Source organism: Lepidochelys kempii, chromosome 4, assembly GCF_965140265.1.
Source record: "Lepidochelys kempii isolate rLepKem1 chromosome 4, rLepKem1.hap2, whole genome shotgun sequence".
Taxonomy (NCBI): Eukaryota; Metazoa; Chordata; order Testudines; family Cheloniidae; genus Lepidochelys; species Lepidochelys kempii.
This window is the reverse complement of record NC_133259.1, coordinates 32,262,331-32,287,663: the sequence shown is the minus strand read 5'-3', so window position 1 is coordinate 32,287,663 and position 25,333 is coordinate 32,262,331. Positions and strand designations below refer to the sequence as shown.

Below are 25,333 nucleotides of genomic sequence, written 5' to 3'. Positions count from 1 at the left end.
GATAGTTCAGCCAACAGTGCCACTCTAATTTACTTGAGCCTCTTCTTCGCTTCACGGACAACAGCGAGCAGCCAACATTCAATGTAATTTCTCTTAAAAACCTGTCAGACGTGGTGTATCAATCATTGTCAGAGATGAAAAATCTACTGACCGGATACAAGTATAAGCATTTTATGAAGTCTTAGTTTTTCAAGTAGGCAATAGCTTGAAAAGAACAAGAACTTCAGTAAAGTAATTCAATAGTATGTATAGTACTCTGATGAAGAAGAATACAGTTCACATTTTATATTAAGGTTCCATTTTATAAATGGTTTATAAAGGATTAATAAATTATTAAATATTGTAAGCATGTTATAGAAATTAGTAGCACGTTAGTTATATAGATGGTGGTAGGCATACAAAGGTGTTTGAGATTGTTATAAACCATGGTTATAAGCTACTTATTGACCTGTCTGACTAAATCTATAACAACCGATTAACAAAGTATTAAAACATCCATTAATAACTCTATAAACCATTTATAAATGGAGCCTTAATATAAAATGAGACTGGAAATTGATTCAGTTATTTTAATTTATCATGGTTTAGTATTTTCATAATAGTAAAATGTATTGATGTCTGAACTTTGACTTGGCACTCTAAAATTAAATGAATTTAAATATTTAGTAATGCAATCTCTGCAATTAAGATGTCTTTGATACCACTGGGTCTGATCTTGTGAGGTGCTCAGCATTTCCTGTGGTATGTTGAGTGCCTTGCTTCCCACTTATTTCAATTAGAAGTTGAGGGCACTCAGTATCTCTCAGGAGCAGGATTTGAGAGCTGCTATTATGGAATATAATTCTGTTCCCCAGAGATGTATAAAAGATGAGATTACAGAAAGTTTAACTGTAAAAATACTTACTTTATTACTTGAAGAACTGGGCTTAAAGGTCTACTGTCTCTAAGCCAGGATATAAAAGATCGGGCTCTGTCTGAAGAAAGCGTATCTAACTCTGGAAGCTGTGTCTGGTTGAAGAATGTAATTAGAAAAATAAAGTTTTATAATGCAAGGAAATATAACCTAACAAATTAAAAGAATCATGCTGAAATAAATCAATGGTAAGCTGGAACAATTACTTTAAAAATAAATCCCCTGGGAAGCTCCCCAACCGTGGATGACTGACAAATTAAACAGCCATTTTTTATACATTATGTTTCTGGGTACTGACCGGGTGTGTGTATATATAAGAAATCAATTAGTAAAATAGGTACATGAATAAGAGTTAAAAATGGTTTGGGACAAGATGGATGTGAGTCATAACATGATCCACAAGGGAAACATTCCAATCTCATCCTACAAAATCATTTACTATGAATTGTATTACATATGCATTTTCTCTTTGATAAGCCTAAATGCAAGGATTTCATAATTTTTCCTCCTTAAATAAAATTAATCACTATATTTGAAGTAAAAGACATTTTAGGAAACAGACCTATTAAAAACACAGTACGAAGATTAATTCTGTCCTAACTATATTCACATTTTACCTTCCCTTCCCCCCCATCCCCTGAAATGCATTATTATATATATAATATATATATATAATATTATATTTTAAAAAGTTTCACTTACATTTCTGTAATGGCCAGTCATTCCCTATCACAAATTCATGACCCCTTTGCTTTTGCACTGAAAATAATAAAGCTATCCTTGCACCATTTATCTTCCTCTATTAAGATACTACTACCCTTTCTTCATTCAAATCCATCCTTAAAACCCCCTTCTATGGTGTCACCTACAATTGCCAACTAATTATGGCCGAGTAGAGGGATAGTTAGGACTAGATTACACATGCAAAATAGATTTTAAAAACTTAGAACTAACGTTATTGTTTTTGTGCTAGTTTTCACTGTGACCACTCTGCTGTACGCTTGACTTCTCATCATCCCCCCCGACATCTGGTTTTTGTCCTTAATATTGTAATCTTTAGGGCAGAACCTGTTTTCCTGTGTGTGTTTTCTACAGTATCTAACCCAAACACAATTCTGTTCAGAATTTTGTGTACAATACAGTATTTTAATAAGGTCCCTCTATTCTCAAAACAAACATCTGTTCTCTGACCCTTTGGAAATAAAATCTTAGTGCTGTCTGAATCAAACACACTTAGGGGGAGATTTTCAAAAGCATCTCAGGGAGTGTCAAGTCCCAGTGACTTAACGATTGACGACCTTGTTAAAATTGACCAAAGCTAGGAAAACTAAGTAAGTAAGTAAGTAAAGCTTAAACTCAACCCTCGATTCATTATCTGTTGTACGGTAGATCCTGTGGACTATACGGAGTTCACAAAACATCAACTCTCCAACCACCACCACCTCAAGAGGGTAAATTATGAATGGAAGAGTTCTAATATTAATTCTGGATTCCTTCATTTTTGACAGCTGAGTCAGAATCTCATGATTATTTTAACCTGCCTATGTGAATCCCTTGATATTTCTGTTTTTAGTGATTTAGTTAAACTAATTTTACAATTCAAACAATTTTATGGTGCCCCACATTCTTTAAACATATATTTAGAAGACTTAAAACGGTCTATGATTCTCCATGCCTATAAAGGTGGCAAATGGTTATTAGCATTATGAATGTAATAAAATAAATCTAATTCAGTTTCATAATTTGATACAGCCAATACAAGAGAGAATGTAGATTACCTTGCAATGTATGTATTACATTCCATAGCTCATTAAAGCCCTTACCAGTTTCTGTGGTACAGATGCATAGTTAGGGTATCCGAGCACATCTTTTATGAAGCTGTTATCACAGCTTTTCCCAATCCAAATGTAAAATATCTGTAAAGGATCAAAATCAATTTTAGCAAAGAAAATGCCTTGCATCTATTTTAGAGTATTGAGTTTTCATGTTTTATTTGTTTTGGAGTTTAGATTTAGAAATTAAATGAAAATGTTTTAGTGATTTTGACTTGTTTTGGGGCTAAAATGTTTAGAATGATATTTTTATGGTTTTGTGAGGTTTCATGTAAAATCTGATAACTTCAAACAGAATCTGATAATTCTTCCAAGGAACGAAAGTTATCCGAATACATTTCTAATTCAAACGAGCTGATATGCAGCAACAGGAGCAGTTTCAATCAATGTTCTCCTACTGACAATGTTTCATATGGTTGCCTTATCAATCAACTGGCACCATCTACAGTTAAATCATTAAATAGCATCTAAGAAACTACAGTAAGTACAAACACTTTTTGAAAACTTTTTTGAATTAAAGAAGTATTCTCAAATTAATCAGATTAAAGAGGTCAATAGTTGTGACATCTGCAGGAAAATGCTACTTCACCAGTCATGCTGAACACTTTAAACATACAGGGTTCAAATTTCTTCATTTCCAGATAACAAGACTAAAATATACTTTGTGGAAGAAAACATTCTTATGGTACTTTAGAAGAAAACTATTTTCTTCAATTGTGTCTGTAGCCCTGCTTTCAATGACACACGTATGAGCATAAGTGCTTCACTAGATTGGGACCACAACGCAATCAGTTCAAAACAACGATCATCCTTAAGGAAACAATTGAAAAAGAAAGCCTTAAGTGTCAGGAAGGACAATTTAAAATAACGTTGTTTGGTATACATGCAGAGTAACATGAAAAATTAACCTATAAAACATTAATATCCATGCTTGTTTAAGAAATTTCTTTATCACAAAACTAGGTATTTCAGTCATTTGCAAATTCAATGCTGACATTCAAGGTTCTCATTTGAGACACTAATTTAGAACCCTGGAATAACTAAGGTGTTGATTCACTACAGGAGAATTGGTACTGTGAGTTAGCTGCAATTAAAAGTCTGCAGTGAAATATTTGTCTTATTCATATCAGATAAAAGCTACTGAAACAGGCAGCTTACTGATCCACAATCCATAAGAAAAGCTCCCTCTCTTGTCAGCTTCTCTGCAGACAACTTCTGAAGAGGAGGTTGAGGAACAACCCTGTCGTTGACATGTATTGTACCCTGTAATAGAGTTACAGAAGACCTATTATATAACACAGGACATATAATTCAGCAGCATTAAGCGTAACTAGTTTTTGAGAAAACAGAAGAGAGACTTGTAAGTTTAGTTTTCTAGTTGCATCTTGCAGAGCGTCTCATTCAACAAAATGCCATATTTATCCTTATCTTAGTTTTAGTAATTCACATTAGAAGGACCTAATGCCAGGTGATCTTTCTTCCACATAAATCAAGGGATGATTATCTAAGTGGTAATATAATTTATGTGTTACAAATATACATATTACATTAAGTGAATTCTCATCCTGCAACTTCGAAGCATAAAAATAAGCCAAGAAACCTAACCTCTGATATCTAATGAAAATAAGTTACAAATAGCCATGGCAAAAGTGCTACACATTGTCTGCCACCATCCTCCTGTCTTACAGAAACATTATTAGAGCAGAACAACCTAAAATTCTACAGAAGTGCACTTCATTGCCACCCCCAGATAGCAGAAATTCCCTTTTGGTCATAACCATGACTGGAATATAGGTTAAAACAGCTAACAAGGCCCTCAGACAAATCTTTGGCCCTGGCTACACAGTTCTGAAAGGGCCTAATTGACTAAACTGTCCTGCATTTTCAATTTTTTTGTTTCCGTTTCTGCTTTAAACAACAAGGAGGTAATTTAAAAGCCTATCTGCAACTGAGGTGGAATAAAATTGCTAGGCCTACAAAGGTTGGATCACCCCACCCTGCCAGTGACTGTCTGCCCCAATGCTGAAGATCTATTTTAAGGATGATTGGACCTTTCTGCACAGAAGAATTTGGAAATTTACTAAGGGATGACATGCCCATATCTGGACTGAATTATGATAATCATATTAAAAAAGTAGCATTGATTTAAGAAGTCCACAGAAAAGCAATACAAGTCATTAGTGGTCTTGTGGGATGTGTACATAAAAAGAAAATGAGAACTATAGGATATAGCCTGGAAGAAGAAAAACTAGAAGAGACTTTGCTGTACACAATTATGGTGAGCATCAAGAAAGCTGATCCATGAAGCTCAAAAGGAAATTTTGGAAACGAAATCTGATGCTTCAGGGCCAAATCTGTTTTCATATATGCATGCATCAGTGGGCATGAGGACAAAATGTAATGCTTATAGCATAAGCTGATCCTCTGCAAAGATCAGGAAAGATTTTTTTCCTCCAACTTACAAGTTGACCAGGTGCATTGTATTTATCTTGATACTCAAAATAACAGGCCTGTCCTGTTGTTGGTCAAAACAATCCTAAGCTTTTCCCCGCTCAAATGGCTCTCTTAATGACCCATAAGTAGGAGCTGTGACATGTCATAAATTATGAAAACATATCATCACTATAACACACAAAGAAAAACTGGGATTAATTGCTTTGAAAGGGCCCGCTTTTTAACTGTTTCTAATATAGCTTAACTCTGCATGGTTTCCTTTAAAAAATGTTGTTAGGACAATAATAATAAAAAATAAAACAAAGCAACTACTCAGTAAATATTTTGAACTGAGGAAATACCCTGGCTAACCCCTATGCAGAATGAAATATTTAAATTAACTTCTGCCAGTCAACAAAAATACCAGACTGTTTTTATAACATAGTTCTGCAAGAGACAAGGGGGTTAAAATCCTTTGGCACTAGGAACTGGATTTCCCAATGAGATGTGCCAATGTGTTTCCATTAACACTAAGGGCTTGGCTACACTTGCAATTTAGAGTGCATTAAAGCAGCCCCAGGCACCCTAACTCACGACCCGTCCACACTGGCAAGGCACTTGGAACGCCTGGACTCTGCAGCTGGAGCGCTCCTGGTAATCCACCTCCACGAAAAACATAACTCTTGCTGCGCCTCGGCTGAAATGCCCCCAGTGTCAGTGTGAACAAGGTGTTGCATTACTGGGCTGCCATCAGCCTCCGGAAACGTCCCATAATCCCCTTAAGTCAAGTGACCACTCTTGTCATTGTTTTGACCTTGGCTGTAGGAATGCGGATATGCCCTTTTAAAGCTCCGTCTCTTACAGCTGACATGCTTATCTGCTCCGGGACAAAGCAACCATTAGAGTGGAATGTTGCTGCTGTGAGTGGGAGTGGGAGTGTGTGTGTGAGAGAGAGAGAGAGAGAGAGAGAAATGGACTGAGGGGAGGAGGGTCTGCTGCTGTCTGAACTTACAAGGCAGCATGCTGACATGCTCTCAGCCCCCCCCCCAAACCCACTCTCTCTCCCCCCATATACACACACCACACTCCCTGTCACACTCCACCCCAACCATTTGAAAAGCACGTTGCAGCCACTTGCATGCTGGGATAGCTACCACAATGCACTCCTCTCTGTGGCCAGTCTCAGAGACCATTGCAAGAGCTGCTAATGTGGCCACGCCAGTGTGCTTGAATCTGACAGTGTGAACACACTGCAGCGCTTTCCCTACTGCATTCTCCGAGGGCTGGGTTGACTCACAGCGCTCTACATCTGCAAGTTAACCCTTACAGCTTAACATAGAAATATGCTAACTACGGGTGTTTCAGTGTCAGTAGCAAAAACAAAAACAAAAAACTTTGATTGGCTTGCTTAAAGAAACTGTAAGACAGTTAACTGGGAGTGTGATGTGCCAGAAACACCCATTAATTCATACACCAGAGTAAAGTAAACTTAGCTTAGTTTTGCTTCCTTAAAATCATGAATCAAACTTTGAGATAGCACTGGTCAAAACAGCTTGCAAGAAATCTGCCAGCTCTGTCAGCTGAACTAGTCAGATTCAATGACCATATAAAAATAGTTATGTAAATAGACTATGTAATGCTTTTTAAAATACTTATAGAATATTCCCAAACAAATAAAACTTTTAAACTAGAGTTAGAGATGTAAATTCATAAATGACAAACTTTTATTGTGGCATTAGTTATTAAAATGCAGACTTTATGGTTTTGCAAACATGGTTAACTTTGATCAAGAGTAATGCCCATTCTATTAATTAAAAGCCCCTTTACTTCCAATCACCGTACCTCATCTACATTTTAACAGTTATCAAAAAACCTTAATCTTTTTGTACATGTGGTTTTAAAAGAATCCCACCCACCTCACACTCAAACCACTAAGGCAGACATACCAACATCCCACTTCATCCATACACAACGGAAAACCAGGCAAGTATTTATCATTCCAAATATCATGAGCCAAATAACTTCATCCACCTGTATATACAAATTAAAACTCCCCAGCGTATCTACTTTATTCATCCTTCCCACACGGCTAAAAGAACTTAACCTCTAGTAACAGGCCTAATGGAGATTATCTGCTCTTCTTTATACAAACTGACAAAAGATGACAGAGTACCCACAGTCACTGAGTCAAATCTTTGGAGGTTATTTTTATCTATTGTATTTTACCCTGGCAAGAACTGCAGAAGTAAATATTTAAAATTCCACCCAAAACTTTTAAAGGAACTGCTAGCGAAACGTTACCGTAGGTTCAATAGATATTCAATTTTATTCAGAATTAAATAATGGATTCCATAAGAGATGGTTTCATACCGTACCTCACTGGTCAATCTGTCTATCCTGTACAAGTTGGGATGTATCATTTTCAGCAGATGAACGAGAGGCTGACTCTTTATCTGGCACATGGCATATATACGAGCATCCAAGCGTGTGCTAGTGCCGGTTCTAAACGCTTTCTGTGAAAAAGTATGCGGACGTCAGGCACTTTCTCTATTGCTTTTAAACAAATCAGAGGTAAAATGTTGGTTTGGCACGGACCAAAAAAAAAACACCCACACCCTGTTTTGAAGCTCACAGATATGTAGTTGGCAAAAAACTTACTTGATTTATTGGATACTTTAGAATATTTTAATTCCAATGTTTCCTTTTGAAAAATCAAGTTCAACCTGAATGCCAAATCTGATGCATTTTACAGCCAATCTATCTTTCCTCCGCCTAGGCAGAGGACAACGCCAACCAAAAGGAAGACTTTTTCCCATTTAGCATATTATAATATTTTGTTGCTTCCATCATTTTCTTTACCTTTATCCATGACAACTATTATGGTTGTGGAACTTATTGCCACAACGTATCAATTAGGCTAAGATCTTAGTAGGAGTCAAAAAAAAAGAATTAGATATTTACTTGGATAACAAGTTTATATCCAATTTTACAGTAGTAAAGATCAAAAAATAACCAAGAGTTTTGGAAGGGACATAAATCCTCATATTTCTAGACACAAACCAGCCTCTACCTAATGAGGATTAGAAAGCCTTTCCTTGAGGACAGGTTAATCCATAAACTGTCTTCTGCACAATTTCTTGCAACTTTCTTTGAAGAAGTTGGTGTTGGCCACTGTTAGAGACAGGACATTGGACTAAATGGAATGGTCTGATCCAGTAGGGTAATGCCTATGTTCAACAATCAGAAGTCTCTGCAACAATAAAGTGAGGAACCCTATTGCATGTGTATCTTTTCTGCTCCAACATGAATTTAAAGTATTCTAATTCTTTGTTCTGTCATGTTTCTCAAATATTTCCACTGTCCTTTCTGCACCCCACTGGGCTTCTAAATGAGAAATAAAATATTTTTCTGTTAATCTCCCCAACTGCTGTTACTTTTAAAGCAATGTCATCTATGTCTCTTTCATATGAACTGACAGTGCTAAAAGGTCCAATTTTGTTGCTCTTATTTGTTAAGTCTTCCAGGGTAGCCTTAATCACTGTCCTATGGTGGTCCTGACCTTGTGGCTATCTGTGAGCCCCAAAGGAGATAAAAGCTTATGAGTCTCTGACTTGAAGAAATTCCACTTTACTATTTAATTTTAGAGAGAGACCTTTTGTTTGGAAAACGTTGTACAGATGATGCAAGCTTTAGATATGAACGTCTCTCAGCTTAAGCCAAGATCTGTTGTTGGGATCAGGGCCCGAGGAAAGTGCTCTTTCTACCTCCATCCTTTAAATGAGATTTTGCTTTTGTTTTTAAATGAAAAACTTACAGAAGTAAACATTTTAAAGTGTTTGCAAACCTAGTCCTCTATTAAGCATTTCTTTCAAGTGAAACCCTAACAAATGCATAGTATTTAACTTTCATCTTCAGTTCTTCATTTAATCATACTCGAGAGTGACATCTGATGTTACGCATTTCTCTTTAGATGTATCAGGTATTGGTCACACATGTTTGAGAGTATTTAGTTTATTTGCTTTACCTACTTAATGGAAATTGATAAAAAAGAAATAAATGGCTTCTAGCCAGAATTTCAAGCAACACTGATTCAATCCCAAATTTTAGAAATGTTAATGGTTATAACATTGATTTTCTAGTTTTTGTTATGAAATGAAAATGTAAACAAAACTGATATGAAGTACTGTATTTCAGAAAAGGGTGAACTGAAAATTTTAGTCAGGAACTGATAACATATCATTCACTAAATCTTTTTCATGCAGATGAACTCTTCAAGAATTTATGTACAAGGATACTTTCCCTCAAAATAAAGTGGATAGCTCATAATAATTTAACAAAAGGGTCTACATCAGGAGGGGAAATAAACTAGACTATTTTCAGAGGAACAGCCGTGTTAGTCTGTATTCGCAAAACTAGACTATGAATCAATGTTTACAGCCTGCCTTAAAGCAAAACACTGCTTTATATTTGATGTCCAGCATGAACAACACTATATTATAAAGTACCTGTTTGAGAAGAGCCAAAACGTATAAAGGAAACAGTCTGAGGGAATTTGGTGCTATCAGTGTGGATTGCTGCAGGTTTGAGGAAGTTGAGATATATGCTGACAATGAATCTACCACAGCATTCACTAAGGCATCTCTTGCATCTGAAAGACTTGATGAAACTGACCGATCCACAGCTGCAGAATTAAAAGTAGACAAATAAATAAAAGCCTTAATTGCTGTATCTTATTACAAGCAGTTGTGAGAAGTATAAACAAATCAGGTATGATTCTAAGAAGTGGTATTTTAAGATATAAAGAACAGATATGCTGATGAATTTTTAATGAGAGCAAATAAATTGCAGCTTCCTGTCGGAAAAACCACCTTGGTAAGACAAAAGAAGCAGTCCAACACAGCTACTCTCTTTGTTCCCTAGGTCCCTGTTCCTGGAGATCTACGATATTGGAGAAAGAGAGAATAATTAAGAACAGAACAATTGTTCCCCCATTATGTGCCAGCTTTAAGATTGTGACAAGAAAAAGAATATTGAATCAGAAGCAGTCAATAGAAAAAAAGAACACTGTGCTAAATGAGAATGGTAAGGAAGTGGGAAACAGCTGATGGTCATTGCTTCTGGGTGAAAAGAAAAAATGAAGATGTCTGTCAAAAACAATGGTACAACAACTGTTTTCTAATGAACCATACATTAAGTTGCATGTTTTGGAAGACTCATCACAGGTCTCATTCCACTTTAAAAAGTGACTAATGCCAACTTCAGCAGAAGCTTCTCCCTTGATCCTCTGCAGTTTGGAACAAATGTCTTTGAATAAGAAATCCGAGAAATGTTTATCTTTTCCGTTTATTTTTAAAGGCTAATCTGAACTTCAAATGCTCCTCAATATTCCCATTTACTGCATATTACAAGTCTCAATGTTTAGTGACATTTTGTACTCAAACCTTTCATAATTCTAAAAATCAAATTATACAACCAAAAAGAGTTTTAGGATCCATATGACTCAAAGCCCTTAGCCTCCGAAGGGCCTGTCTACATTTAAAAATGTGAAAGCAGCACAGCTGTGCCGCAGTAGTGCTTAGCTCTAAAGCACTACCTATGTCAACAGAAGGGATTTTCCCATCAGCGTAGATAATCCACCTTCCCGAGAGGCAGTAGCTAAACAGATTAAATCATTTTCCATCGACCTAGCGCTGGCTACACAGGGTCTTAGGTTGGCGTAACGATGCCACTTTGGTCACATACTCCTGACCAATGTAGTTAAATCGACTTACCATATATACTCAATCATAAGCCGGTTAATTTATAAGCCAACCCCCCCAAGATTGATAAGTAAAAATGGAAAAATTTTATGACCCATTCATAAGCCGACCCTATAATGCAGGGGCTGGCAAACTTTGGCTCCCAGGCCATCAGGATAAGCCGCTGGCGGGCCGAGATGGTTTGTTTACCTCGAGCATCCGTAGGCACGGAGGTAAACCTAAGTAAACAAAGTGTCCTGGCGCGCCAGCTGCTTACCCTGACCGGCCGGGACAGCAACTGATGGGGAAATTTTTTTGGGGGCGGGAGAAGCTGGGGGTCACGGGAGTAACCCCTGTGACCACCCCCCACATTACCACACTCTTAGCCCGGGACCCCCCACACACTCCCCATCCCATCCCTTCCCACCTTATTTGGGGAGGATCTCTCTGGACTGGCCGGAGCTGCTCTGGCAGGCTGGGCAGTGTGGTTGCAGCCTGCTCCGGCAGCCCAGACTGGGCGGCGCGGCCAAAGCATGTTCCAATGGGCTGGGCGGGTGCGGCCACAGCCAGCTCTGGTGGGCGGGGTCAAGTGGCGTGGCTGCAGCCTGCCAGCCCCGGAGCTGCAGCTGCTTCGGAGGCTGGTGGGGGAAGAGCAGCGTGGCCAGAAGCGGAGAGACTCAGGCCCTGCCTCTTCTTGCTCCCTCTGTTGGTGGGGTAGGGGGTGTGTCCCACCTCTCCCACTCTCTATACCCATTCATAAGCCGACCCCCTTCTCTGATGCTTCCCTTTTTTACTAAAAAAATCTGGTTTATGGACAAGTATATACGGGTAATTTTCTAGTGCAGACCAGGGCAAAGGCTTTTTGCTCATCATTTACACTAAATAGGGGCTTCTGTAGACAACAAATTACTGCACGACAAACAAGGGTGTGAATCTAAGGGTACGTCTATACTGGCGAGTTTCTGCTCCACAAGTTGTACCACTTTTATTAAAAAGCTGGAATTAAACTGCTGTTGCACGTCCATACTGTGCTCCTTGTGACGGTGGAGTGCATCCACACTAGCAGCTTTTGCAACAGCAAAGACAGCAGTGTATTATGGTAGCTATCCCACTGTGCAACTAGCCGCAGGGTGCTTTTGGGAAGGGTTTGCAATGTCTCATGGGGCAGGTGTCACATGATGCTGGTTTCCCAAATCCCATTGTTCCATGGGCATCCTACTACACTACCAGCTCCTTTGCAACTGAAGTGGGGTGGGGCATGTGTGACAGGGAGTGTGTGTGTGTATTGGGGTCGGAGGAGACTGTTCCGGGGGAAAGAGAGCGTCTGCCTCCTAAGTTCAGACAGCAGCATGAAGGAACCAGTCCTGAGGCAGGGGGAAACCCCGACATCAGCACCTGCTCCCTCCCCAGCTCTCTGCACAGCAATTTCTCTCTCTCACTCACAGACACACACACACACAATCTGCCTGCCTCTGTGTTCAACAGCACAAGCATTCCACAATAATGGTTTGCTTTGTGTCCTGGAGCAGATCAGCACAACAAGCAAGGACAGTCAGAAAGGAAGCTTTGAAAGGGGAGAGGCACATGCCTTCAGGGCAGCCGAGTTCAAAACAATAAGCAAAGCTGCTGCTTGAGGGATTATGGGACACTTCCGGAGGCTAATTACAGCGCTGAAAGCAATTGATGTGTTTACACTGACAGGCCAGCGCAGGAGCATCTGTGCTGTAAGCTTTACAACTCTCCCTGAGGTGCTTTTTTTGCAACATTGCAACTGAGGAGTTTCTGTGCAGTAAGTGGTTTGGCAGTGTGTACACCACAGGAGTTACACCACAGAAAACTGCTTTACTGAGCAGAAACTTGGCCTACAACAAACCACACTCCGGGACTTTCAGTTAGCTGTAGCAAAAAGAAAAGGAGTACTTGTGGCATCTTAGAGACTAACCAATTTATTTGAGCATGAGCTTTCGTGAGTTACAGCTCACTTCATCGGATGCATACCGTGGAAACTGCAGAAGACATTATATACATACAGAGACCATGAAACAATACCTCCTCCCACCCCACTGTCCTGCTGGTAATAGCTTATCTAAAGTGATCATCAAGTTGGGCCATTTCCAGCACAAATCCAGGTTTTCTCACCCTCCGCCCCCCCCCCCCACACACACAAACTCACTCTCCTGCTGGTAATAGCCCATCCAAAGTGACCACTCTCTTCACAATGTGTATGATAATCAAGATGGGCCATTTCCAGCACAAATCCAGGTTCTCTCACCCCCCTCCAAAAACCACACATACAAACTCACTCTCCTGCTGGTAATAGCTTACCCAAAGTGACCACTCTCCCTACAATGTGCATGATAATCAAGGTGGGCCATTTCCAGCACAAATCCAGGTTCTCTCACCCCCCACCCCCATACACACACAAACTCACTCTCCTGCTGGTAATAGCTCATCCAAAGTGACCACTCTCCCTACAATGTGTATGGTAATCAAGGTGGGCCATTTCCAGCACAAATCCAGGCTCTCTCACCCCCCCCACAAAACACACACAAACTCACTCTCCTGCTGGCAATAGCTCATCCAAACTGACCACTCCCCAAGTTTAAATCCAAGTTTAACCAGAACGTGGGGGGGGGGGGGGAGGGAGAGGAGGAGGTTAGGAAAAAACAAGGGGAAATAGGCTACCTTGCATAATGACTTAGCCACTCCCAGTCTCTATTTAAGCCTAAATTAATAGTATCCAATTTGCAAATGAATTCCAATTCAGCAGTTTCTTTCTGGAGTCTGGATTTGAAGTTTTTTTGTTGTAAGATAGCGACCTTCATGTCTGTGATTGCGTGACCAGAGAGATTGAAGTGTTCTCCGACTGGTTTATGAATGTTATAATTCTTGACATCTGATTTGTGTCCATTTATTCTTTTACGTAGAGACTGTCCAGTTTGACCAATGTACATGGCAGAAGGGCATTGCTGGCACATGATGGCATATATCACATTGGTGGATGTGCAGGTGAAGGAGCCTCTGATAGTGTGGCTGATGTTATTAGGCCCTGTGATGGTGTCCCCTGAATAGATATGTGGGCACAGTTGGCAACGGGCTTTGTTGCAAGGATAGGTTCCTGGGTTAGTGGTTCTGTTGTGTGGTATGTGGTTGTTGGTGAGTATTTGCTTCAGGTTGCGGGGCTGTCTGTAGGCAAGGACTGGCCTGTCTCCCAAGATTTGTGAGAGTGTTGGGTCATCCTTTAGGATAGCTTGTAGATCCTTAATAATGCGTTGGAGGGGTTTTAGTTGGGGGCTGAAGGGGATGGCTAGTGGCGTTCTGTTATTTTCTTTGTTAGACCTGTCCTGTAGTAGGTGACTTCTGGGAACTCTTCTGGCTCTATCAATCTGTTTCTTCACTTCTGCAGGTGGGTATTGTAGTTGTAAGAATACTTGATAGAGATCTTGTAGGTGTTTGTCTCTGTCTGAGGGGTTGGAGCAAATGCGACTGTATCGCAGAGCTTGGCTGTAGACGATGGATCGTGTGGTGTGGTCAGGGTGAAAGCTGGAGGCATGTAGGTAGGAATAGCGGTCAGTAGGTTTCCAGTATAGGGTGGTGTTTATGTGACCATTGTTTATTAGCACTGTAGTGTCCAGGAAGTGGCTCTCTTGTGTGGACTGGACCAGGCTGAGGTTGATGGTGGGATGGAAATTGTTGAAATCATGGTGGAATTCCTCAAGGGCTTCTTTTCCATGGGTCCAGACGATGAAGATGTCATCAATATAGCGCAAGTAGAGTAGGGGCTTTAGGGGACGAGAGCTGAGGAAGCGTTGTTCTAAATCAGCCATAAAAATGTTGGCATACTGTGGGGCCATGCGGGTACCCATAGCAGTGCCGCTGATTTGAAGGTATACGTTGTCCACAAATGTAAAATAGTTATGGGTAAGGACAAAGTCACAAAGTTCAGCCACCAGGTTAGCCGTGACATTACCGGGGATAGCGTTCTTGACGGCTTGTAGTCCATCTTTGTGTGGAATGTTGGTGTAGAGGGCTTCTACATCCATAGTGGCCAGGATGGTGTTATCAGAAAGATTGCCGATGGATTGAAGTTTCCTCAGGAAGTCAGTGGTGTCTCGAAGGTAGCTGGGAGTGCTGGTAGCGTAGGGCCTGAGGAGGGAGCCTACATAGCCAGACAATCCTGCTGTCAGGGTGCCAATGCCTGAGATGATGGGGCGCCCAAGATTTCCAGGTTTATGGATCTTGGGTAGTAGATAGAATATCCCAGGTCGGGGTTCCAGGGGTGTGTGTGTGCGGATTTGATCGTGTGCTTTTTCAGGAAGGTTCTTGAGCAAATGCTGTAGTTGCTTTTTGTAACTCTCAGTGGGATCATAGGGTAATGGCTTGTAGAAAGTGGTGTTGGAGAGCTGCCGAACAGCCTCTTGTTCATATTCCTACCTATTCATGATGACAACAGCACCTCCTTTGTCAGCCTTTTTGATTATGATGTCCGAGTTGTTTCTGAGGCTGTGGATGGCATTGTGTTCCGCACGGCTGAGGTTATGCGGCAAGCGATGCTGCTTTTCCACAATTTCAGCCCGTGCACGTTGGCGGAAGCACTCTATGTAGAAGTCCAGTCTGCTGTTTCGACCTTCAGGAGGAGTCCACCTAGAATCCTTCTTTTTGTAGCGTTGGTAGGGAGGCCTCTGTGGATTAGTATGTTGTTCAGAGGTATTTTGGAAATATTCCTTGAGTCGGAGACGTCGAAAATAGGATTCTAGGTCACCACAGAACTGTATCATGTTCGTGGGGGTGGAGGGGCAGAAGGAGAGGCCCCGAGATAGGACAGCTGCTTCTGCTGGGCTGAGAGTACAGTTGGATAGGTTAACAATATTGCTGGGTGGGTTGAGGGAACCATTGCTGTGGCCCCTTGTAGCATGTAGTAGTTTAGAAAGTTTAGTGTCCTTTTTCTTTTGTAGAGAAGCAAAGTGTGCGTTGTAAATGGCTTGTCTAGTTTTAGTAAAATCCAGCCACGAGGAAGTTTGTGTGGAAGGTTGTTTTTTTATGAGAGTATCCATTTTTGAGATGTGGGATGTTGCTGCCAGGCAAACTGGTGCGCTGTAGATTCGCACCATGATTTACTGTGCAGTAGCTTGGTGTGTATGCAAGCCCGAAGACTCTTCGGTTAGTTCCACTCTTTTCAGCTGGTCAGAGGAGTTGTTTATCAGTGAAACAAAGCACTGTCTCTCCTAAGAGGCTAAGGGCATGGCTACACTTGCAGATGTAGAGTGCTTTGAATTAAACCAGCCTTCGTAGAGTGCAGTAGAGAAAGTGCTGCAATCTGTCCACACTGACAGCTGCAAGTGTACTGGCGTGGCCACATTAGCAGCTCTTGCAACAGCCAGAGAGCAGTGCATTGTGGTAGCTATCCCAGCATGCAAGTGGCTACAATGTGCTTTTCAAATGGGCGGTGGGAGTGTGACAGAGTGTGTTGTGTGCATGTGGGGCTTGAGAGAGTGGGTTTTTGGGGGGACTGAGAGCATGTCAGCATGCTGTCTTGTAAGTTCAGACAGCAGCAGACCCCCTCACCCCCCCAGCCTCTGTCACACACAGCATTCCATAGTAATGGTTGCTTTGTCTCGGGGCAGGTAAGCATGCCGGTTGTCAGAAACAGAGCTTTCAAAGGGCATATCCACATTCCTGCAGCGAGTTCAAAACAACGAGAAGAGTGGCCACTTGACTTATGGGGATTATGGGATGTTTCTGGGGGCTGATCAGAGCGCAGTAATGCAACATCGTGTTCACACGGACGCCCAGGCGTTTCAGCCAAGGCGCAACAAGAGTTAATCTTCTCGCCGAGATGGAGTACCAGGAGCGCTCTAGCCATAGAGTCAGAGCGCACTATGTGCTTTAATGTGCTCTCACACGCAAGTGTAGCCAAGCCCTTAGTATGCTGCTTGCAAAACACTCTTCTCCTGTCAAACTTAACAATGAAACTGCAGTTTCCTATATGGAACCACAGAGTGAACCAGCCTTTTCCAGGTAAATTTATTATGAAATTTCAGTTTAACTAATGACAAATCATCTGCAGTATATCAGAGCTCTAAAGTGTAGATTAAAATTTAAACGTTAATAAAACAAAGTATTATGTTTTGAGATATAAAAGTGACACTTAAAAGCATTTCAGATCTTTTTTGCAGACCTCCCAACATTCCCAGCAGTTAATGTGCCCAGGGGTGGGAGGGAAGGTTATAGTGGGAGTTGAAGAGCAAGCCAGCCCAGTACTCATACCACAGTGGAAGTTCTTGCCTGTGGGGCTAGCTGGGCTCGGCTCCAATGTTCTGAGTGTGTGCTAGGATCAGGAAAAGGCCAGACAGAGGAGCAAACTGGAGAACAGGGAGGGGAGGGGCTGTGAGGAAGGATTAGGGGGAATAGGAGGGAGAAGCAGATCACAATGCCTGGAGTGGGGAGCTGAGTCTAGCTAGCCCACAGGACAAGGGGGTTTTGTAGGTCAAAGCAAAACATGGGACTGTTGGGAGGTCTGCTTTTGTAGTAAGAGAAATGTTGTTCTGTTTTGTTGAAACAGCTAGAGTTAAACTTTTTCTTCATTGCAATGCCAGGGGTGTAAATACGTTTTGGTTGTAGGAAGCCATCTACAGACTGAAAGTAAATTTAGCATCTATAAAACTGAAGTGCTATTAGTTTCTCCCAATACAATTTGTTTAGTAGACCATTAGTTTGAAACACAGGACATACTAGAGCGGGGTAGTCAATAGATGGACTCTGGCCAAATCCAAACTGCTAGACACTTTCGAACAGACCCCAAAATCCATTTACTTATTATTGTTTTCTTTTTTTTGTTTTTTTGTTTGTTTGTTTTTTTTAAATGTTTTTCCCTAGAGTCTGGACCTTGACAAGAAATGTGGACCTTGACAAAAAATAATTGACTACCTCTATACTAGAGGGTCACACTTGGTTTCTTCTGTAGGCCACGCTATACACCCAATAAGAGAGAGAGCGAGCAGCATATGAAGCTGCTGCCTGCAATGTGTAGGCAGCAGCATGGGATGCCTTCAGCAATCTGGTGTAGGGTGGGGCAATGAGAACTGGAGGGAAGCAGAGAGGGGATTATGGGGTTTATAGATACCTCCCCAGCCCTTGCACTGAGAGCTGCCTTCTCCTTTACCCTTCAGAAACTCAACCTGGACTCCCTCCTCCACTCCCCACCCCTTTCTGGATCCCTGCTTCCCCAATCATCACTTCATCCTTCCAGTTCCTGCTGCTTCTGCCTCCCTCTCTGGATCCCCACTTTCCCTTCAGCATGCCACACAGAAGCCCTCTCTCTAGGGCTCTCATTTCTGATAGGCTAGGTCTACAATAACAACCCTTCACCCATATAGGAATACCAGTATGCTATACTGGCAAAGCACACCTAGGTTGGATGTAGCTATACCAGCTTTGTACCACTCCCTGAAAGGAACAAAAAAAGCTACACTGGCAAAAGTGCAGTTTTGCTGGTATAGCTGTGTCCACACTAGGGTCTTCTGCTGCACACTTATTTGCAAGACCAAGAGAACTATAGACTAGCACAAGTCAGTAGAGTAGCCATGGCCCGAGCCTAGGCTCCAGGATACAGTCAATCTCCCCACACAAGAAGTTATGCTGCTGCCTCCGATAGGTATGGACAGCAGCAGGCGGTGCCAGAGAACATCATATGTCTGCTACACCAGGCAATCTGGGGGCCACGGTTTTTCTCTGAATCAAGTTTTTTCCCATTTTCACCGATAAGGGTCTACCCACTGATGCTGAGACCATTCTTTGACATTTTGGAAGTGACTGAATACAGTGTTTAGGAGTTATACTACATACAGACAAACAGAGAAACAGCAGGATGCTGAACATAGGCCAGAAAGTTATCCAACATCACCCTGGCAAAATGAAGAAACCAATAATAAATCTACAATACATTATGTTACAATAATACAACTATAATATACTTATCATTAAAGGATAGGGCTGGATTTTCAGAAACACTGAACACCCACAACTCCAACTGAAGTAAATGGGAAGAGATTCTCACTCATTCCTCAGGAAAAATGAGTGCAGTCTATCAAAGTCACTAAACATCCTAGGGACGCTGGACTGTGCCACCATTAAAACAGCAGCCTGGGCTGCCACTGCAGCTGTTGTGGAAGAGGGAGAGAGAACCAGGCTGGGCTACAGTGACAACTCCTCCTCTTTTCTTGGACCCAGCATATGGGTCCAGCCCCCCAGGGCACCATACAAAGCCAGAGTTCCCCCAATTGCCAAGGGAAGGAAGAGCCAAGTCAGTCTTCCCCTAGTCCCACCCCCACAATCCTGCTCTTGAGGTACCACATGGGCAAGAGCCTCTCACTTCCACAGATAAGGAAGAGCATACCAAATTGGGCTGCTTTTTACTGCCGCTGGACCCAGCACATGGAACCAGCCCCCACCTCACTGGGATAACAGCATTCTTCTGCTGTCAGCTCATGTAGGTAATCAGTAAGTCAAGCAGCAATGCTAAAGGTTCAGGGTACAAGCCCTGATGATGATGACAATGTTACCGCTGTACAAAACATACATAACAAAATTGTTTTTTACCTTTGTCCTTGAAAAACATTAGGAAGTTACATGCAAAAAGTTACATTAAAAGAACATTTCGGTCAAGGACTCAAAAATAAGGACACGTAGATGTACAGCTAGCTATGCATCCTTAATTTGGTCCTCTGGTATGTATGCGTTATGATCTCATACTATTTCTTCCTCAAGCATCCCTGCCACACTCAGTGCAGAGTTTGGATGTACACTGGTCCAAATTAAGCTTGCGTGGGAATACATAAATCTGGCAATTCTTAACTGACGTTATTTTAATGTAGTTTTTTTATGTAATATGCTGTGGTGTAGCACACTTTGTAGCTTCTGTAAGCTCCATTCCACCCACTAGCTCTGTTGCCACCCTCCCATCCCCTCTTTTCAGGGACTCCCTGGAAATCCATCCAATCTCTCATCCCCTCTACCAGGGGTTCTGTGTGCCCCCTCCTTACATACCAGGGTCTGTATTCTCACCCCAGGACAGGGCTCATGTACTCCCTATTGCCCCCATTCCAAGGTTCTCCATTCTCCTGCCATGGCTACAGCTCTAGGTAAGCCCCAATTTCCCTCTTTCTCACCCATCTGCCACAAACAAGCATCCTCCTGCCCCCCATTCCCTTCAGCCCTTTACCAAGGTCTCCTTTACCAAGGTCTCCTATTCTGCCCCTATTCCCACCATCCCCCCGATGCTAAGGGCTCTTTACCCTCCCTCACCCCATAACAGGGTCCTCCCCAATGCCAGGGGATGTGTGCACATTCCCATTCCATCCACGCTTGTTCCTCCCCCCACTTATTTGTTTGGGATATAAGTCATTTAGGGTGTCAACATATTAAACTCTTTTGGGAAGATGGACAGGAGATAACAATATTGTTATGTTAGGGTTACTATCAACCAGTTGTTTGATCTACAGACAATTGCAGAGGTGTTTGAAGCTATAACTGTGCTGAACAGTTGGCAGGGACTCCATGCATCCTCCTTTTCTCCCAGAATCAACATGGTTCTGGCTACTGATGCCTAGAACATTCCCTAAAACATTAGAATTGATCAGATGCAGCATTCAAAAGTTAGTGTTACATAGGAACAAACACAGACGTGCCATCAAGTTGAGTATAAGGGGCCTTTGCAAACCTGGCCAACCACATATTTGATCACTTATTGCCATACTCACCCATGTTTGCTAAGAGGCAGACAACTGCTTGTACATCTGCTCCTGCATACACATCAGCCAGTGAAGTGACTACGGGCAAGCAAAGTGTGTGCACACGAATTCTCCGTTCACCTATACCAAAATGATGAATAAATTAATAATGCAATATCCACTGATAGGAAAGAGGCAATTGAAATTGTTTACTAACTACATTCCTTCTCTCATTCCAGACTCCTTTGCTCCACCAGTGACATCAGTCCTGATGCCCACAATTGTTCCCTTCTCCCATTCCGTCTATGAAGTCTTTTACATACTATCCACTATGCATGAAATCTCCTAATCCAACTTCATAAAACTACCACCCTATTTACATTCTAATTCTCCCTAAAAAACTTACTTCCATAATGCAAAAAGAAAAGGAGTACTTGTGGCACCTTAGAGATTAACAAATTTATTTGAGCGTAAACTTTCGTGAGCTACAATTCACTTCATCAGATGCATGCCTATGAAGTGAACTGTAGCTCACAAAAGCTTACGCTCAAATAAATTGGTTAGTCTCTAAGGTGCCATAAGTACTCCTTTTCCTTTTGCGGATACAGACTAACACGGCTGCTACTCTGAAACCTTCCATAATGCAATGTCCAAGTTGAGTTCATAATTTATAAACCAAAGTTATTTACTAGAAACTAGATCTTCCAGAGGTGCCTATGTATAGACCCACTCCTGGAATCCAAGATGCCTGCACCACAAGATTTTGGATTCTTCAGAAAACCATGCTCTTTAGGTCTTCACAAGCAGTTTACTCACACTAGTCCTTTGGATCTCATCAGTGGTAATATACAGAGGCTCCTGAAGAAGAGATTTAGGACATACTCCAGAGGAAGGAGTAACTTATTTTCTCTATATCTGTCTTTTAAGCCATTAGGTTTTTATGGCAGGGACTATATTTTGGCCAGATTATGCCACCTGTACTCAAATTTAGTACCCAAATCCACAAGAAGCTCAACTGATTTCAATGGGACTATCCACAGAGTAAAAATGTCAGTATTCAGCTCTTGGTGAACTGTACAATGGCAAGCACATTATTGTGATAAATACTATTACTACTAATATAATTTAAAATTAATTTTCACTTCCTGAGATTAAATTTTGTTTTACCTGAATTAGACTTAATATGGAAAAAAATTCTAATTTCAACAAAGTTCATGGCCCGTGATCCTGGAAAGACTTACATGTGTGCTTAAAAGTACATGCTGAAGTAGTACCACTGACTTCAATAGGGAGATGAAGTGCATAAAATTAAGCATGTGTGTGAGAGACTCTGCAGGATTGGTTCCTATATGTGTACAGATCTATTAAGACATTTAAAGCTTAGCATAAAAATGTCAAAAGTATTAATTAGGCTGTCTTGGTAGTAAGACAATGCACTGTCATGAGCACGAAAGAAATCTGTACTCAATTTGATGGTTCAATTAAGAACATGACCAACTGGCCTCTGCATGAGTCATTAACTAGCAAGAGTATTTCAGTGCAAGATGAACTGCCTTAAAACAGAAAATAAATTGCAACAAGACAGAAAAGAGAAATCAAAAAATAATGGGAGAGAAGATACCTAAGAGGTCACAGAATTAAGTATAGAAATAAATACTGTTGCTTCAAAAGATTTATTTTGAAGAGAAATAATGTAATGAAGTGTTGGTTGTTTTCCAGTTACCTTTGCTGGAAGTATACAAAAGAGCCGTCTGAAAACACACCAGAGATGTGCCTGTTAGACTTTCCTCGATGGACATCTGTACTGCGAATCCAGCATCAGGATTGACATTGGCAAGTGACAGCAAGTCAGTAGATCGCACAAAAAGATTTCCATGGAAAGTATGTATTGAAAGACCTAGAAGCAGATGAGATCATTTAAAATATGGATAGCGGCAACATAAAAACCTAACTTCCATAATTATATACTTTTAAAAACCAAAAGCCTCCAATTTTATTTCAAACAGGATAATGAAAGTTAATTTTTCTAAATACTAATGAAAATTCATCAATGACTGCATAACAGTAAGAAACTTAAGGATCATCTCAAAATTCTTGTTTCCATCCATTTTTGAATACTCTTTGCCCTGACTGCAAAACATGTAAACTTGAAGGGATGGACTACAAGAAAAAATTAGACTCTAATCCTGCAAACCCTTTATGCAAATGATTAACTTCAAGCAGTCTCATGAAACTATTCTCATGCTTGAAGTTAATCACATAAGTGTATGCTGGAGCAAGACCTAAGCCTGTATATTTATTTTTGTATTAGCATTCGCTCTAACTTTCTACTTAATGCCTTCTCCAAAATGTAACTTGTTGCAGCATCCCCACCTTGCTTTTGTTTTTTCTTTTTTAACTGTTCTTTGACGGTCCCTCCCTTCTCCTGTCCCACCTCCCCCTAGCCATGCCAAAGCTTCTGGAAAAAGTTGTGTGTGGATGAGTTAGCATCTCCCCAGAATTGCCTTGTGATGGAGCTCCACTCCTAGGGAGATAGCTCAGAGGCAGAAGAAGAACCACTTTAGATGCTCAGCCTAACAGGTGACACTGTATGGAAAGGTACAGAAGATGATGGTCAAAACCAAAATGGAAGCTGCCAGACATTTAAAAAATTTCATAGTAGAGCAGCGTCCACGAGATTCAAGTCTAGAATTAACAGGTGGCTTCTAGAACACATGAGTAAGAAGGAAAGCCAATTTGGTCAGGGAAAATTACAATCAGTTATAAATGCAATTAACATTTCAAGGAAAGACAAATATTACCGGTGAAATAATGGGATTATTTTTGGCCATAAAGGCTGATGAATACTTTGACTATGCTAAGATGTTGAATTTACAAGTCTGTATAGCTAAAGAAGAAATCATAAGACCCAGTTCTTATAAAGCAGTGCACCATGTCTCTAGTCATTTAATTTTAAAAAGGGATGGTCTAGGTGTGTTAGAGACTAGCACTCAATGAATTAAATGTGTTTGGACTTTTTAAGTTCCAGAACTGAATATTAGAATTTTTTTTTTTTACACTGGGTAAGCAAAAATATGGTATAAAAGTTTTGCTGTTCTCCTGCATTTACAGTTAATTAGTAATGAAATCAGATTGAAGCAGAGCAAGAAGAAAGGAATGCATATCACAGCAATAAACTACTTCCTATGCATTTAGAAACTAGTCACTTATGAGAATCATTCAAAATCAGGACATACATCACCAAGTTCAGTAAAATAAACTGCATAAAATCGAAGAGTTCCTAATTTAAACACTCTGGAATTTAACATTTGTTACAAATGTTCACTGAACATTTCGTAAATTTCTATAGAATCACACAGTAGTTTTGAACCTTCATTCTAACTACTACTCCACAGATATAAACCATGATATATTAGACCATTCCGAATCATAGGACATAGTATAGAACGTACTCAAATGATGCACAAACAGGTAAATTAGCGCACGAGAGAGTCTCATTTACATAACAAGTGAACCCCTGCAAAACATCAGTGATGTTTTTCTAACTCAAAAAATTATGGAAGAGTTAAGTCATTGCATTCATTTCACAACATAAACAAATGGCTATGCCTTGGGAGAGCATTACTGACTCCAGACTGGATTTAATTTCTTCTTGACTCATGTAGATTATTCTGATGCCCAAATTAAACTTTTGACTGGTACTAACAAGTTAGTTAATTTATCAAAGGCTGTACTTGTCCTAGTTAGACTACAGAATGTTACATTTAATTGCACATCCTATACACCACCGCATTTTTGATTAAGCAGGATGAACTGTACTTTTCATATCAATCATCAGCATATGGAGAATTCAGCTGTACACAATACTTAGAGATTAAAACGTCTAGCTTGAAATTAATGTACCTTTAGTTTTTTTAAGTTATAAACAAGTGTGACATTAAGCATCAATGGCCAATTTTTGCAAGAAAAATTTCTCCTTTCAGAGCACCTTAAATGTATTCAATTGACACTTTAGGCAAAATTCACCCTAGTGTGAAAGGCTCATGCAAGGCTATCAATACTATTTAAGATTTGTGATAGGCAGCAAGGATTGTGAAGGCATAAGCTGCATCAGAGGAAGGGGACAGGGCTGTTCATCCCTGAATGCAACTCAAGGTAGATTTTATTTTGGTTCACATAACCCAGAGCAGAAGGCAGTGATGGGACAGGAGAAACCATCAGATCTATAATTCATCATGTTATCTTAAGGAAATGTCTTCCATAGTATTGCTGGTGGACAGCAAAACCTTTAGGAACTTTTTAGTGATAATATAAACATTGACCGAAAGAAAGCTGTACTTTTTTCTCAGATACAACTTATCTTGCCTGGGAAACCTGAGGCCTAAGATTTTGGTTCTTCCAGTAGAATTACCTAATATGCGTTAAAGTTATCATTTGAGTACGCTGTGCAGAAAGTTATAGTAGCTACTGTAAATTTCTTCCTAGCAAATTGCAATGTAGACACAGGGGATCATGTCTGAGGCACTGCATGCAAACAGGATTTTTCTTCTGATTTTTTTTTCCCAGGGTATGAAAAAGGTTTTAAATATGAGCTACTATTCTAGCGGATATAGAACAAGAAAATGCATAGGTGAAAAATACACTCCATATTTTATCCTAAGGTTTTTAAAGAGAGTTAAAGTCCAAATG

General features: G+C 40.6%; 1 protein-coding gene across 8 annotated transcripts in view; it reads right to left on the bottom strand.

Annotated features, from left to right (window-relative positions):
• SEC24B (SEC24 homolog B, COPII coat complex component) overlaps positions 1 to 25,333 on the bottom strand; it is an 84,193-nt gene that overhangs the window by 3,341 nt on the left and 55,519 nt on the right. For 4 of the 8 annotated variants that reach the window (XM_073340874.1, XM_073340875.1, XM_073340876.1 and 1 more), the window contains 7 exons: positions 22,368 to 22,541; positions 20,675 to 20,785; positions 9,684 to 9,859; positions 7,554 to 7,691; positions 3,904 to 4,008; positions 2,737 to 2,829; positions 905 to 1,008 (listed from right to left, as the gene is read on the bottom strand). In XM_073340874.1, the coding sequence (XP_073196975.1) occupies positions 905 to 1,008; positions 2,737 to 2,829; positions 3,904 to 4,008; positions 7,554 to 7,691; positions 9,684 to 9,859; positions 20,675 to 20,785; positions 22,368 to 22,541 (901 nt within the window). Of the gene's footprint in view, positions 1 to 904; positions 1,009 to 2,691; positions 2,830 to 3,903; positions 4,009 to 7,553; positions 7,732 to 9,683; positions 9,860 to 20,674; positions 20,786 to 22,367; positions 22,542 to 25,333 lie in introns of those variants that run through there. The other 4 variants (XM_073340878.1, XM_073340877.1, XR_012158529.1 and 1 more) reach the window with 4 other exon arrangements.